Below are 17,140 nucleotides of genomic sequence, written 5' to 3'. Positions count from 1 at the left end.
GAGACCTTGAAGAGTAGAAATATGAAAATAAATGGTTCAAATGTAAAAAGGCTATATTTAAAAAATGCTTATTTTGGTGAAAAATATGATTTGAATAGTTGACAACATACAGTAAATTGGTGAAACCACATTCCATGACCCATTGGTCAATTCATCACTATTCAGACTTAAGGTTGCTAATAAAGTAATGTCTATAATATATATAGTTTTTTAACTGCACTTTGTCATATATTATCTCAAAATGTAGTCTGAATATGTGTGAAACATGGTGGAAGAAGCTGGATCATTTTGAAATTAAAGGGGAAAAATTAATGGTATTGCACTACTATTTATTAACTGGGTGGTTCGAGCCCTGAATGCTGATTGGCTGAAAGTTGTGAAAGACCGTGTACCACGGGTATGACTAAACATTTATTTTTACATTTCTATTTACGTTGGTAACCAGTTTATAATAGCAATAAGGCACCTCAGGGATTTGTGATATATGGCCAATATACCACGGCTAAGGGCTGTGTCCTAGCACTCTGCGTTGCTTTGAGTTGTGCGTAAGAACAGCCCTTAGCCGTGGTATATTGCCCATATACCACCCGAAAACGCTTCAATGTAAGTCAATATTCATGTTTGGACATAAAAATTGACATCATGTAACTTTTTTTTTACCTACCTATGAAAGCCATTGAAGCTGACCTAAAGTTTAGTTTTGTAATATTGATGAAATTAGTATTCCACAATCATAAATCGTGGGCATTAACATGGAGTCGGTTCCCCCTTTGCTGCCATAACAGCCCCCCCCCTCTTCTGGGAAGGCTTTCCACTAGATGTTGGAACATTGCTGCGGGTACTTGCTTCCATTCAGCTACAAGAGCGTTAGGGACATCGGGCACTGGTGTTGGGCGATTAGGCCTGACTCGCAGTCGGTGCTCCAATTCATCCCAACGGTGTTTGATGGAGTTGAGGTCAGGGCTCTGTGCAGGCCAGTCAAGTTCTTCCACACCGATCTCGACAAACCATTTCCGTATGGACCTCACTTTGTTCACGGGGGCATTGTCATGTTGAAACAGGAAAGGAAATTTATAGTTGGCACTATGCAGTCGGGCAGGTAGCGTTGTCCTGGCATCCGCCAAACCCAGATTCGTCCGTCTGATTGCCAGATGGTGAAACGTGATTCATCTCTCCAGAGAACGCATTTCCACTGCTCCAGAGTCCAGTAGCGGCGAGCTTTACACCACTCCAGCTGGCACTTGGCATTGCACATGGTGATCTTAGGCTTGGAAACACATTTTTGAATCTCCTGAAGAACAGTTATTGTGCTAACATTGCTTCCAGAGGCAGTTTTGAACTTGGTTGTGAGTGTTGCAACCGAGCAGCGGTGAGTGTTGCAACTCGGCGGTCCCGTTCTGTGAGCTTTTGTGACGTACCACTTTGCGGCTGAGTTGTTGTTGCTCCTAGATTATAGGAGCAACAACAATAACGATAATAATAACAGCATTTACACTGGACCGGGGCATCTCCAGTAGGGCAGAAATTTGACGAACTGACTTGTTGGAAAGGTGGCACCCTATGACGGTGCCACGTTGAAAGTCACTGAGCTCTTCAGTAAGGCCATTCTACTGCCAATGTTTGTTTATGGAGATTTCATGGCTGTGTGCTCGATCTTATACACCTGTCAGCAACTGGTTTAGCTGAAATAACCAAATCCAGTCATTTGAAGGGGTGTCTACATACTTTTGTATATATACAGTGCCTTGTGAATTTTTTTAAATTTTGCCTGGTGTGTTCCTTGTTCTTCATGATGCTCTCTGCGATTTTAACGGACCTCTGAGACTATCACAGTGCAGGTGCATTTATACGGAGACTTGATTACACAGAGGTGGATTGTATTTATCATCATTAGTCATTTAGGTCAACATTGGATCATTCAGAGATCCTCACTGAACTTCTGGAGAGAGTTTGCTGCACTGAAAGTAAAGGGGCTGAATAATTTTGCACGCCCAATTTTTCAGTTTTTGATTTGTTAAAAAAGTTTGAAATATCCAATAAATGTCGTTCCACTTCATGATTGTGTCCCACTTGTTGTTGATTGTTTTATATCTTTATGTTTGAAGCCTGAAATGTGGCAAAAGGTCGCAAAGTTCAAGGGGGCCGAATACTTTCGCAAGGCACTGTATAGTTTGTATATAGATATGGAACATTATTTGTCTTTTTTTATTAATAATTAATAATTAATTAATTATTATTAATTTTTTTATTATTTAATTAACCAGGGAAAAACACATTGAGACCTAGGTCTCATTTGCAAATGTGAACAATGCAGAAAAGAAAAGTATACACAATTTAAAACACAAAATTAAATAAATAGCAAATATTATATACACAATAAACAAAACAAGCACATTTATAAATACAAAAATCCCTAGCCTTTCTCCTAAACTGACCCAGAGACAACAACATATCCAAATGAAATGTTACTTGGAGATTATTCCACATGATAGGGGCCTGTTAGGAAAAAAAATGATTTACCAAACTCTGTGGATACATGTGGAGTCTCCAGCATTAACCAACCCTGTGATCTAGTGTTGTAATCTGAGTTTCTACATTTCAACAATGATAAGTAAATTGGTAGTTTGAGTAAGGCTTTATAAACAAAAATAGAATAATGACGTGACGTGTGTTTTTAGAGGTCCAACCAACTTTATGATAAAGGATGTCGTGGTGAGTGTCAAAACTGTCGTGGTGAGTGTCAAAAGCGTCAAAAAGTGATAAAAGAAAGTCTGCTATGATAAACATATAGATGGGAAGAGCAAAACCTTGTAGACCTTGAAATGCATGTCAATAGTTTTTACCAGTGTGTATGCAAGTGCTGATTTGGGAGAAGTTTATCACTGAATACTACTGTTCCAATTGCTCAATATTGTGAAAAATAGTTTTTGTTGATTTGTCTTTTACATATCTGCCGGCAGAGCAATATCCATTCTCACCCTGTGTGTGTGTGTGTGTGTGTGTGTGTGTGTGTGTGTGTGTGTGTGTGTGTGTGTGTGTGTGTGTGTGTGTGTGTGTGTTGTGTGTGTGTGGGTGGGGTCTCCTCTCCAGGGCACAGTGAGAAATGCTCTGAAATGTGAGAAAATCCAGCTCTGTGTAGGTGTGTGTAGAGAGGGAGAATGGGAGAGAAGAGAAATAGGCTGGGAACTGGAGAAGAGAAGGGGACAGGAGCCTTAGCAGGGTCAGGTTGCACCGACAGAACAGAACAAAGGACTGCAGGACACCTGGCATGCTCTGCATGGGAGACAGTGAGAGAGAGAGAGAGAGAGAGAGAGAGAGGGGGGGGAAAGAGGAAACAGAGAGAGAGCAAGCAAACAGGCCCAACCCTCACTCTTACACTAGCCCAAGCCAATGGCATGTACCAGATGCTCAGCAGGCTCTGCTTACACTTACTGGTCTGAGGCCAAACCACACGACTAACAACATTGAACACTTTATTGAACCCACAGCCTTCACTATCTCATCCTGGAATATCCAAGGCCTGAGGTCATCTGCCTTTGACCTAAAGAGCAGGAACCTGGACTTCTGAAATACAGACATTGTCATCCTACAATAACATGGTATAGAGGAGATGGACCCACTGGTTGCCCTCTAGGTTACAGAGAGCTGGTAGTCCCATCCACCAAACTACCAGGTTTGAAACAGGGAAGGGACTCTGAGGGTATGCTAATTTTGTATAGAGCAGACGTAATTCACTCTATTAAATAAATTAATAAAAACAGGAACATCTTACATTTGGCTAGAAATTCAAAAGGAAATGATCTCAACAGAGAAAAATGTCCTATGTGCTACCTATACCCTCACACTAGAATCACCATACTTTAATGATGACAGCTTCTCCATCCTGGAGGGGGGGAATCAATCATTTCCAGGCGCAGGGATATGTACTAGTCTGTGGCGACCTAAATGCCAGAACTGGACAAGAACCTGACTCCCTCAGCACACAGGGGGACAAATACTTGGAGGTGAAAGCATTCCCTCCCCCATATGCCCCCCTCGGCACAACTATGTCAACATAACCAACAAAAAACTCCTACAGCTCTGTCACACACGCTGGGTATGTACATAATCAATGGTAGGCTTTGAGGGGACGGTAGGTATACCTATAACTCATCTCTTGGCAGTAGTACTGTAGACTACTTTACCACTGGCCCCAACCCAGAGTCTCTCAGAGTGTTCAGTCAACCCGCTCACACCCCTATCAGATCACAGCAAAATCAGTCATTCTAATATGAACCAACTCTCCAATCTTTTTGGCCCTATAACAAAGAACAAACATAAAAAACGCATACAAATCTTAGAATCAACTATTAAAGACTACAAGAACCCACTGGAATCTCCAATTACATTGAATTAACTAACGGACAAAATACAAACCCTCCGACCCAAAAGGCCTATGGTGTTGATGGTGTCCTTAATGAAATTATCAAATATACAGACCACAAATTCCAATTGGCTTTACTAAAACTCTAACATCATCCTTAGCTCTGGCATCTTCCCCAATATCTGGAACCAAGGACTGATCACCCAATCAGACAACGCATAACCATGGGGTTATGCGTTAACAGAAACCTTGGGAAAATCCTTTGTATTATCAGTAACAGCAGACTCGTATATTTCCTCAGTGAAAACAATGTACTGAGCAAATGTCAAATTGGCTTTTTACCAAATTATTGTATGACAGACGAAATATTCACCCTGCACACCCCAAAGCCGTAAACACAGGCACCCTCATAGATATCATCCTAACCAACTTGCCCTCTAAATACACCTCTGCTGTTTTCAACCAAGATCTCAGCGATCACTGCCTCATTGCCTGCATCCGTAATGGGTCAGCGGTCAAGCGACCTCCACTCATCACTGTCAAACGCTCCCTGAAACACTTCAGTGAGCAGGCCTTTCTAATCGACCTGGCCCAGGTATCCTGGAAGGATATTGACCTCATCCCATCAGTAGAGAAAGCCTGGGTATTTTTTTTAAATGCCTTCCTCACAATCTTAAATAAGCATGCCCCATTCAAGAAATTTAGAACCAGGAAAAGATATAGCCCTTGGTTCTCTCTATACCTGACTGCCCTTAAAACCTTATTTGGGATAGGGGGTAGCATTTTCACTTTTGGATAAATAGCGTGCCCAATTTCAACATCCTGCTACTCAATATAAGATATGCATATTATCAGTAGATTCCGATAGAAAATACTCTGAAGTTTCTAAACTGTTTGAATCATGTCTGTGAGTATAACAGAACTTATGTAGCAGGCAAAACCCCAAGGACTAACCATTATTTATTTTTGAGGTCTGTTCATTGGGTTCTCATGGGGAAACGATATTTTTAGGCACTTGTTTGCAGTTCCTACCACTTCCACTGGATGTCACCAGTCTTTAGAATTTGGTTGAGGTTATTCCTTTGTGCATCCTGGAAAAGGGTAACGCTGTTGATGGTTGGCCAAGACTTGAAAAGTAGCATTCGTTTTCTCTCGTCCTCTATTGAAAACAGATAGATTACTAACGTTTAAAAATACCTAAAGTTGTATTTTGAAATGTTTTGGCAAAGTTTAAAGGTAACTTTTGAGATATTTTGTAGTGACTTTGTGCAAATTGGAAGCTGTTTTTTTTCTGGATCAAACGCACCAAATAAATGGACAGTTGAGATATAAATGGACGGAATTAATCGAACAAAAGGACCGTTTATGGGACATATTGGAGTGCCAACAAAAGAAGCTCATCAAAGGTAAGGCATGTTTTATATTTTATTTCTGCGTTTTGTGTAGCACCTGCAGGGTTGAAATATTATTTCTCTCTTTGTTTACTGCTGTGCTATAATCAGATAATAGCTTCTTATGCTTTCGCCGAAAATACTTTTTGAAATCTGTTATGTTGGTTGGATTCACAGCGAGTGTAGCTTTAATTTGCTATCTTGCATGTGTGATTTAATGAAAGTTTGAATTTTATAGTATTTTATTTGAAATTGGCGCTCTGCATTTTCCCTGGCAATTGGCCAAGTGGGACATTTGCGTCCCCCTATCCCAGAGAGGGTAACCAACACAAAAACATCCTATGGTGTTCTGCATTAGCATCGAACAGCCCCCAAGATATGCAACTTTTCAGGGAAGTTAGAAACCAATATACACAGGCAGTTAGAAAAGCCAAGGCTAGCTTTTTCAAGCAGAAATTTGCTTCCTGCAACACAAACTCAAAAAAGTTCCGGGACACTGTAAAGTTCATGGAGAATAAAGCACCTCCTCCCAGCTGCCCACTGCACTGTGGCTAGGAAACACTGTCACCACTGATAAATCCACTATAATTGAGAATTTCAATAAGCATTTTTCTACGGCTGGCCATGCTTTCCATCTGGCTACCCCTACTCTGGTCAACAGCACTGTACCACCCACAGCAACTCGCCCAAGCCTTCCCTATTTCTCCTCCCAAAACCAGTCAGCTGATATTCTGAAAGAGCTGCAAAATCTGGACCCCGAGAAATCAGCCGGGCTAGACAATCTTTCTTTCTAAAATGATCTGCCAAAATTGTTGCAACCCCTATTACTAGCCTGTTAACCCTCTTTCGTGTCGTCTGAGATTCCCAAAGATTGGAAAGCAGCTGCGGTCATCCCCCTCTTCAAAGGGGAGACACTCTTGACCCAAACTGCTACAGACCTATATCTATCCTACCCTGGCTTTCTAAGGTCTTCAAAAGCCAAGTCAACAAACAGATTACCGAACATTTTGAATCTTACCGTACCTTCTCCGCTATGCAATCTGGTTTCAGAGCTGGTCATAGGTGCACCTCAGCCACACTCAAGGGCATAAACAATATCTTAACCGCCATCGATAAGAAACAATACTGTGCAGCCGTATTCATTGACCTGGCCAAGGCTTTCGACTCTGTCAATCACCACATCCTCATCGGCAGACTCGATAGCCTTGGTTTCTCAAATGATTTTCTCGCCTGGTTCACCAACTACTTCTCTGATAGAGTTCAGTGTGTCAAATCGGAGGGCCTGTTGTCCGGACCTCTGGCATTCTCTATGGGGGTGCCACAGGGTTCAATTCTTAGGCCGACTCTCTTCTCTGTATACATCAATGATGTCACTCTTGCTGCTGGTGAGTCTCTGATCCACCTCTACGCAGACTACACCATTCTGTATACTTCTGGCCCTTCTTTGGACACTGTGTTAACAACCCTCCAGACGAGCTTCAATGCCATACAACTCTCCTTCCATGGCCTCGAACTGCTCTTAAATACAAGTAAAACTAAATGCATGCTCTTCAACCGATTGCTGCCTGCACCTGCCCGCCCATCCAGCATCAGTACTCTGGACGGTTCTGACTTAGAATATGTGGACAACTACAAATACCTAGGTGTCTGGTTAGACTGTAAACTCTCCTTCCAGACTCACATCAAACATCTCCAATCCAAAGTTAAATCTAGAATCGGCTTCCTATTTTGCAACAAAGCATCCTTCACTCATGCTGCCAAACATACCCTCATAAAACTGACCATCCTACCGATCCTCGACTTCGGCGATGTCATTTACAAAACAGCCTCCAATACCCTACTCAATAAATTGGATGCAGTCTATCACAGTGCCATCCGTTTTGTTTACTATGGTGCTATGCTCAGATAATAGCATCATTTGCTTTTGCCCGAAAAGCCTTTTTGAAATCTGACATGTTGGCTGAATTCACAACACGTGTAGCTTTAATTTGGTATCTTACATGTGTGATTTCATGAAAGTTATATTTTTATAGGAATTTATTTGAATTTGGCGCTCTGCATTTTCTCTGGCTTTTGGCCAAGTGGGATGCTACCATCCCACATATCCCAGAGAGTTTAACAAACTCTGTTAGGACATCTACTTTGTGCATGACACATCATTTTCCCAACAATTGTTTACAGACAGATAATTTCACTTATAATTCACTGTATCACATTCCAGTGAAGTTTACATACACTAAGTTGACTTTCCAGAATTCCAGAAAATGATGTCATGGCTTTAGAAGCATCTGATAGGCTAATTGACATAATTTGAGTCAATTGGAGGTGTGCCGGTGGGTTTATTTCAAGGCCTACATTTAAACTCAGTGCCTCTTTGTTTGACATCATGGGAAAACCAAATGAAATCAGCCAAGACCAACACCTGGTTCATCCTTGGCTTTTTATGGCGGTTCTGGAGCAGTGGCTTCTTCCTTGCTGAGCGGCCTTTCAGGTTATGTCGATAAAGAACTTGTTTTACTGTGGATATAGATACTTTTGTACCTGTTTCCTCCAGCATCTTCACAAGGTACTTTGCTGTTGTTCTGGGATTGATTTGCACTTTTCGCACCAAAGTACATTTATCTCTAGGAGACAGAAGTCGTCTCCTTCCTGAGCGGTATGACGGCTGCGTGGTCCCATGGTGTTTATACTTGCGTAATATTGTTTGTACAGATGAACGGGTTTCTGGCATAATGGTGTTGATGGGAGCCATGACCAGTCTTTCAGAGCACTTTATGGCGTCTGACGTGATTATGTCCTCTCTAAGTAATATTCTGTCTTCTCTCTCCCTTCAGGACAACCTGAGTGTGTTCCTGCGTGGCTGTGAGGAGCTGGGACTGAAGGGCTCTCAGCTGTTTGACCCTGGGGACCTGCAGGATATCTCCACACGCCCCAACACCAAGTAAGACATCACACACACCTGCTTCCCTGTCTGGCTGGTTGACTGGCTGGTTGGCTCACTGTCCAGTAGGTGGTCAGTAGGGTGGTTGAACAGTTGTTCTGTCTGCCTTTCAGCCTGTCTGCCTTTCAGCCTGTCTGCCTTTCAGCCTGTCTGCCTTTCAGCCTGCCTATACAGTTGAAGTCGGAAGTTTACATACATCTTAGCCAAATACATTTAAACTCAGTTTTTCACAATTCCTGACATTTAATCTGAGTAAAAATTCCCCGTCTTAGGTCATTTAGGATCACCACTTTTTTTTAAGAATGTGAAATGTCAGAATAATAGTAGAGTGATTTATTTAAGCTTTTATTTCTCATCACATTCCCAGTGGGTCAGAAGCTTACATACAGTCAATTAGTATTTGGTAGCATTGCCTTTTTAAATGGTTTAATTTGGGTCAAACGTTTCAGATAGCCTTCCACAAGCTTCCCACAGTAAGTTGGTAGAATTTTGGACCATTCCTGAGTCAGGTTTGCAGGCCTCCTTGCTCGCACATGCTTTTTGAGTTCTGCCCACAAATGTTCTATAGGACTGAGGCCAGGGCTTTGTAATGGCCACTCCAATACCTTAACTTTGTTGTCCTTAATCCATTTTGCCACAACTTTGGAAGTATGCTTGGGGTCATTGTCCATTTGGAAGACCCATTTGCGACCAAGCTTTAATTTCCTGACTGATGTCTTGAGATGTTGCTTCAATATATCCACATAATTTTCCTACCTCATGATGCCATCTATTTTGTGAAGTGCACCAGTCCCTCTTGCAGCAAAGCACCCCACTTCACGGTTGGGATGATGTTCTTCGGCTTGCAAGCATCCCCCTTTTTCCTCCAAACACAACGATGGTCATTATGGCCAAACAATTCTATTTTTGTTTCATCAGACCAGAGGACATTTCTCCAAAAAGTATGACCTTTGTCCCCATGTGTAGTTGCAAACCGTTATCTGGCTTTATGGCGATTTTGGAGCAGTGGCTTCTTCCTTGCTGAGCGGTCTTTCAGGTTATGTCGATATAGGACTCTGTGCGGCAGCGTAGCCTAGTGGTTAGAGCGTTGGACTAGTAACCGTAAGGTTGCGAGTTCAAACCCCCGAGCTGACAAGGTACAAATCTGTCGTTCTGCCCCTGAACAGGCAGTTAACCCATTGTTCCCAGGCCGTCATTGAAAATAATAATATGTTCTTAACTGACTTGCCTGGTTAAATAAAGGTAAAATTAAAAATTAAATTACTGTGGATATAGATTGTTTTTTACCGGTTTCCTCCAGCATCTCCACAAGGTCCTTTGCTGTTGTTATGGGATTGATTTGCACTTTTTGCACCAAAATACGTTCATCTCTAGGAGACAGAAGGCGTCTCCTTCCTGAGCGGTATGACGGCTGCGTGGTCCCATGATGTTTATACTTGCATACTATTGTTTGTACAGATGAACGTGGTACCTTCAGGTGTTTGGAAATTGCTCCCAAGGATGAACCAGATTTGTGGATGCCTACAATTTTTTTTCGGATGTCTTGGCCGATTTATTTTGATTTTCCCATGATGTCAAGCAAAGAGGCATTGAGTTTGAAGGTAGGCCTTGAAATACATCCACAGGTACACCTCCAATTGACTCAAATGATGTCTAAAGCCAAGAAATAATGTTCTGGAATTTTCCAAGCTGTTTATAGGCACAGTCAACTCAGTGTTTGTAAACGTCTGACCCACTGGAATTGTGATAAAGTGATTTATAAATTAAATAATCTGTCTGTAAACAATTGTTGGAAAAATGACTTGTGTCATGCACAAAGTAGATGTCCTAGCCGACTTGTTTGTCAACAAGACATTTTTGGAGTGGTTGAAAAACGAGTTTTAATGACTCCAACCTAAGTGTATGTAAACTTCCAATTTTAACTGTATCTCTGTATCCATCTCCCTATCTCTCTCTTTGTCTGTCAGTCTTTGTATTTTCATCCATTTGCTTGTCTTTCTACATCACTGTGTGTCTGCTATGTCAACAGTACAGTAATTAGTAACTCTCGGGCTCTTCAGTGGAAGTGTGACTCTCCTGTATGCAACATAACAAAGCAGTATCTGTTTGGTACAACTGGTCATTGACAAAATATTACAGTATGCTATATCCAGAGATTGTGATGTTGTAGCTGTTGCTAGGTGACTGGGTGTTTCCCCCCAACTGTCCTGTTGCCAGAACTACTCTGTCAGTAGCGAGAGACTGACTGAGGGAGACTGAGGGAGACTGAGGGACTGAGGGAGACTGAGGGAGACTGAGGGAGACTGAAAGAAGGAGAGATGGAGCAATGTCAAACTTAACATGTCTTGGGGCTGGTTCTATCATGACATATGCCTTGAAGAGTTCAGGTGTGGCCTAAGGGAAGTGTGTGTGCATGCTGTGTATGCATTAAAATAAACGATAAACATCAAACTGCCACTTATATGCCCTTGTCACCGTCTTAGATTTAGTGTCCAGCCATACCCTTTTCTCCTGCCACACTACCTAGTGTTCACGGTATGACAGGTGTCTTCATATCTAGAAAACCGATTTGGGTGGGGGTGTATAAAGTAGAGGTCAACCGATTAATCGGAATGGCTAATTTAATTAGGGCCGATTTCAAGTTTTCATAACATTCGGAAATCGGTATTTTTGGAAACCGATTTGGCCGATTTAAAATGTATTTTTATAATAATAATACTTTTTTGAATAAAAAAAAATGTACACCTTTATTTAACTAGGCAAGTCAGTTAAGAACACATTCTTATTTTCAATGACGGCCTAGGAACAGTGGGTTAACTGCCTTGTTCAGGGGCAGAACGAGATTTACCTTGTCAGCTCGGGGATTCAATCTTGCAACCTTACAGTTAACTAGTCCAAAACTCTAACCACCTGATGACATTGCACTCCACGAGGAGACTGCCTGTTACGCGAATGCAATAAGAAGCCAAGGTAAGTTGTTAGCTAGCATTATACTTATCTTATAAAAAACAATCAATCAATCATAATCACTAGTTAACTACACATGGTTGATGATATTACTAGTTTATCTAGCGTGTCCTGCCTTGCATATAATCGATACGGTGCGTATTCGCGAAAAAGGACTGTCTTGCTCCAATGTGTACCTAACCATAAACATCCATGCCATTCTTAAAATCAATACACAAGTATATATTTTTAAACCTGCATTTTAGTTAATATTGCCTGCTAACCTGGCTCGTTGTGAACTCTGTGAAGAGTATTTCTTCCTTACAAAGACAGCCAACTTCGCCAAACGGGGCATGATTTAACAAAAGCGCATTTGCGAAAAATGCACAATCGTTGCACGACTGTACCTAACCATAAACATCAATGCCTTTGTTAAAATCAATACACAGAAGTATATATTTTTAAACCTGCATATTTTGCTAAAATAAATCCAGGTTAGCAGGCAATATAAACCAGGTGAAATTGTGTCACTTCTCTTGCGTTCATTGCACGCAGAGTCAGTGTATATGCAACAGTTTGGGCCACCTAATTTGCCAGAATGTTACGTAATTATGACATAACATTGAAGGTTGTGCAATGTAACAGGAATATTTAGACTTATGGATGCCACCCGTTAGATAAAATACGGAACGGTTCCATATTTCACTGAAAGAATAAACGTCTTGTTTTTGAGATGATAGTTTCTGGATTCGACCATATTAATGACCTAAGGCTCATATTTCTGAGTGTTATTATGTTATTACTATGAAGTCTATGATTTGATCGAGCAGTCTGACTGAGCGGTGGTAGGCACCAGCGGCTCATAAGCATTCATTCAAACAGCACTTACATGTGTTTTGCCAGCAGCTCGTCGCTGTGCTTCAAGCATTGAGCTGTTTATGACCTCAAGCATATGAATTCCTGAGATTAAGCTGGGTTAACTGATGTGAAATGGCTAGCTAGTTAGCGGGGTGCGCGCTAAAAGCGTTTCAAACGTCATTCGCTCTGAGACTTGGAGTGGTTGTTCCCCTTGCTCTGCATGGGTAACGCTGCTTCGAGGGTGGCTGTTGTCAATGTGTTCCTGGTTCGAGCCCAGGTAGGGGCGAGGAGAGGGACGGAAGCTTTACTGTTACACTGGCAATACTAAAGTGCCTATAAGAACAGAAGAAGATGTTCTGAAAGAGCTCCAAAACCTGGACCCGTACAAATCAGCTGGGCTTGACAATCTGGACCCTCTATTTCTGAAACTATCCACCGCCATTGTCGCAACCCCTATTACCAGCCTGTTCAACCTCTCTTTCATATCGTCCGAGATCCCCAAGGATTGGAAAGCTGCCGCAGTCATCCCCCTCTTCAAAGGGGGAGACACCCTGGACCCAAACTGTTAGACCTATATCCATCCTGCCCTGCCTATCTAAGGTCTTCAAAAGCCAAGTCAACAAACAGGTCACTGACCATCTCGAATCCCACCGTACCTTCTCCGCTGTGCAATCTGGTTTCCGAGCCGGTCACGGGTGCACCTCAGCCACGCTCAAGGTACTAAACGATATCATAACCGCCATCGATAAAAGACAGTACTGTGCAGCCGTCTTCATCGACCTTGCCAAGGCTTTCGACTCTGTCAATCACCATATTCTTATCGGCAGACTCGGTAGCCTCGGTTTTTCGGATGACTGCCTTGCCTGGTTCACCAATTACTTTGCAGACAGAGTTCAGTGTGTCAAATCGGAGGGCATGCTGTCCGGTCCTCTGGCAGTCTCTATGGGGGTGCCACAGGGTTCAATTCTCGGGCCGACTCTTTTCTCTGTATATATCAATGATGTTGCTCTTGCTGCGGGCGATTCCCTGATCCACCTCTACGCAGACGACACCATTCTATATACTTTCGGCCCGTCATTGGACACTGTGCTATCTAACCTCCAAACGAGCTTCAATGCCATACAACACTCCTTCGATGGCCTCCAACTGCTCTTAAACGCTAGTAAAACCAAATGCATGCTTTTCAACCGATCGCTGCCTGCACCCGCATGCCCGATTAGCATCACCACCCTGGATGGTTCCGACCTTGAATATGTGGACATCTATAAGTACCTAGCTGTCTGGCTAGAATGCAAACTCTCCTTACAGACTCATATCAAACATCTCCAATCGAAAATCAAATCAAGAGTCTGCTTTCTATTCCGCAACAAAGCCTCCTTCACTCACGCCGCCAAGCTTACCCTAGTAAAACTGACTATCCTACCGATCCTCGACTTCGGTGATGTCATCTACAAAATGGCTTCCAACACTCTACTCAGCAAACTGGATGCAGTCTATCACAGTGCCATCCATTTTGTCACTAAAGCACCTTATACCACCCACCACTGCGACTTGTATGCTCTAGTCGGCTGGCCCTCGCTACATATTCGTCGCCAGACCCACTGGCTCCAGGTCATCTACAAGTCCATGATAGGTAAAGCTCCGCCTTATCTCATTTCACTGGTCACGATGGCAACACCCATCCGTAGCACGCGCTCCAGCAGGTGTATCTCATTGATCATCCCTAAAGCCAACACCTCATTTGGCCGCCTTTCGTTCCAGTACTCTGCTGCCTGTGACTGGAACGAATTGCAAAAATTGCTGAAGTTGGAGACTTTTATCTCCCTCAACAACTTCAAACATCAGCTATCTGAGCAGCTAACCGATCGCTGCAGCTGTACATAGTCTATTGGTAAATAGCCCACCCATTTTCACCTACTTCATCCCCATACACCAATATCTCTACCTGTACATGACCATCTGATCATTTATCACTCCAGTGTTAATCTGCAAAATTGTAATTATTCGCCTACCTCATGCCTTTCGCACACATTGTATATAGACTCCACCTTTTTTTGTCTACTGTGTTATTGACTTGTTAATTGTTTACTCCATGTGTAACTCTGTGTTGTCTGTTCACACTGCTATGCTTTATCTTGGCCAGGTCGCAGGTGCAAATGAGAACTTATTCTCAACTAGCCTACCTGGTTAAATAAAGGTGAAATAAAATAAAAAATACAATAGTCAAAGGTACAGTCGTATGTAAAAGTTTGGGCACCCCTCTGAGGCTGCATAATAATTTACTCTGTCATCACAGAAAATGATCAGTGGCATGCCATTCATTTTCTAATAAAAGCGGAGTACAGGGGTATTGTCCAGACGAAGCTTTTTAGTGTAGCAATATTACGTTGTATGAAATTCAATCCGATGTGAAAAATAGGCTATGCAAAAATGTGGGCACCCTTGTCATTCTGTTGATGTGAACTACTTAGTACGGATTAATTGGAACACACAATTGGTTTGGTGAGCTCATTAAGCCTTGAACTTCATAGACAAGTGCATCCAATCATGAGAAAAGGTATTTAAGGTGGCCAGTTGCAAGTTGTTGTTCTCTTTGACTCTCCTCTGAAGAGTGGCAACATGGGGGCCTCAAAACAACTCTCAAATGACCTGAAAACAAAGATTGTTCAACATTATGGTTTAGAGGAAGGCTACAAAAAGCTATCGCAGAGATTTAAGCTGTCAGTGTCCACTGTGAGAAACATAGTGAGGAAATGGAAGACCACAGGCACAGTTCTTGTTATGGCCAGAAGTGGCAGGCCAAGTAAAATATCGGAGAGGCAAAGACTAAGGATGGTGAGAACGGTCAAAAACAGCCTACAACATCATCCTGCTGAGATGGTGTCACTGTGCATCGTTAAACAATTCAGCGCACTTTGCACAAGGAGAAGCTATATGGAAGAGTGATGCGGAAGAAGCATTTTCTACACACATGCCACAAACTGAGTCGCTTGAGGTATGCAAACGCACATTTGGACAAGCCAGCTTCATTTTGGAATAAGGTGCTGTGGACTGATGAAACAAAGATTGAGTTATTTGGTCATAACAAGGGATGTTATGCATGGCGGCAAAAGAACACAGCGTTCCAAGAAAAACACTTGCTACCCACAGTAAAAATTTGGTGGGGGATCCATGGGGCTGTGTGGCCAGTGCCAGTACTGGGAATCTTGTTTTGTGACTAGGGGGCAGTATTTTCATTTATGGAAAAATAACGTTCCCGTAGTGAACGGGATATTTTGTCAGGACAAAATGCTAGAATATGCATATAATTGACAGCTTAGGATAGAAAACACTCAAGTTTCCAAAACTGTAAAAATATTGTCTGCGAGTATAACAGAACTGATATTGTAGGCGTAAGCCTGAGAAAAATCCAATCCGGAAGTGACTCATCTTTTGAAAGCTCTGCATTCCAATGCGTCCCTATTGAGCAGTGAATGGGCTGTCAACCAGATTACTTTTTCTCCATATTCCCCAAGGTGTCTACAGCATTGTGACTTAGTTTTACGCATTTATGTTGAAGAATACCCGTAAGCGGCTACATTGTGCAATTGGTCACCTGATGGCTCTCAGTGATTCTCGCGTAAAATACAGAGGTAGCCATTATTCCAATCGGTCCTACTGAAAAACCAATTGTCCCGGTGGATATATTGTAATATATAATAATAATAATATATGCCATTTAGCAGACACTTTTATCCAAAGCGACTTACAGTCATGTGTGCATACATTCTACGTATGGGTGGTCCCGGGGATCGAACCCACTACCCTGGCGTTACAAGCGCCATGCTCTACCAACTGAGCTACAGAAGGACCACATAGATATTTGAAAAACACCTTGAGGATTGATTATAAACAACGTTTGCCATGTTTCCTTCGATATTATGGAGCTAATTTTGAATATTTTTTGGCGTTTTCGTGACTGCAATTTCCGGGTGATTTCTCAGCCAAACGTGAAGAACAAACGGAGCTATTTCGCCTACAAAAATAACATTTTTGGAAAAAAGGAACATTGGCTATCTAACTGGGAGTCTCGTGAGTGAAAACATCCGAAGCTCATCAAAGGTAAATGATTTAATTTGATTGCTTTTCTGATTTCCGTGACCAAGTTACCTGCTGCTAGCTGGACAAAATGCTATGCTAGGCTATCGATAAAGTTACAGAAAGGCTTGTCTAGCTTTGGCTGTAAAGCATATTTTGAAAATCTGAGATGACAGGGTGATTAACAAAAGGCTAAGCTGTGTCTCAATATTTCACTTGTGATTTTCATGAATAGGAATATTTTCTAGGAATATTTATGTCCGTTGCGTTATGCTAATTCGTGTCAGTTGACGATTACGCTCCCAGACCTGGGGTGGGGAGTTACTAGAGGTTAAAGTTGAGGTTCGCATGGATTCCACTCAATATCAGCAGATTCTTGGGAATAATGTTGAAGAATCAGTCACAAAGTTGAAGTTACGCCGGGGCTGAATATTTCAACAAGACAACGACCCAAAACACTGCTCAAAATCTACCCGGGCATTTATGCAGAGGAACAAGTACAATGTTCTGGAATGGCCATCCCAGTCCCCAGAACTGAATATCATTGAGTATCTGTGGGATGAT

At 42.2% G+C, this 17,140-nt stretch overlaps 1 protein-coding gene across 1 annotated transcript in view; it reads left to right on the top strand.

The window, feature by feature from the left end:
- LOC123993529 (LIM and calponin homology domains-containing protein 1-like) overlaps positions 1–17,140 on the top strand; it is a 151,688-nt gene that overhangs the window by 77,026 nt on the left and 57,522 nt on the right. Inside the window, 1 exon segment of the mRNA XM_046295777.1 lies at positions 8,589–8,695. Coding sequence (XP_046151733.1) covers positions 8,589–8,695 — 107 coding nt within the window.

Source organism: Oncorhynchus gorbuscha, linkage group LG13 (assembly GCF_021184085.1).
Source record: "Oncorhynchus gorbuscha isolate QuinsamMale2020 ecotype Even-year linkage group LG13, OgorEven_v1.0, whole genome shotgun sequence".
Taxonomy (NCBI): Eukaryota; Metazoa; Chordata; class Actinopteri; order Salmoniformes; family Salmonidae; genus Oncorhynchus; species Oncorhynchus gorbuscha.
Note: the sequence above shows the minus strand (reverse complement) of the source record. Positions and strands in the feature narration are given on the sequence as shown.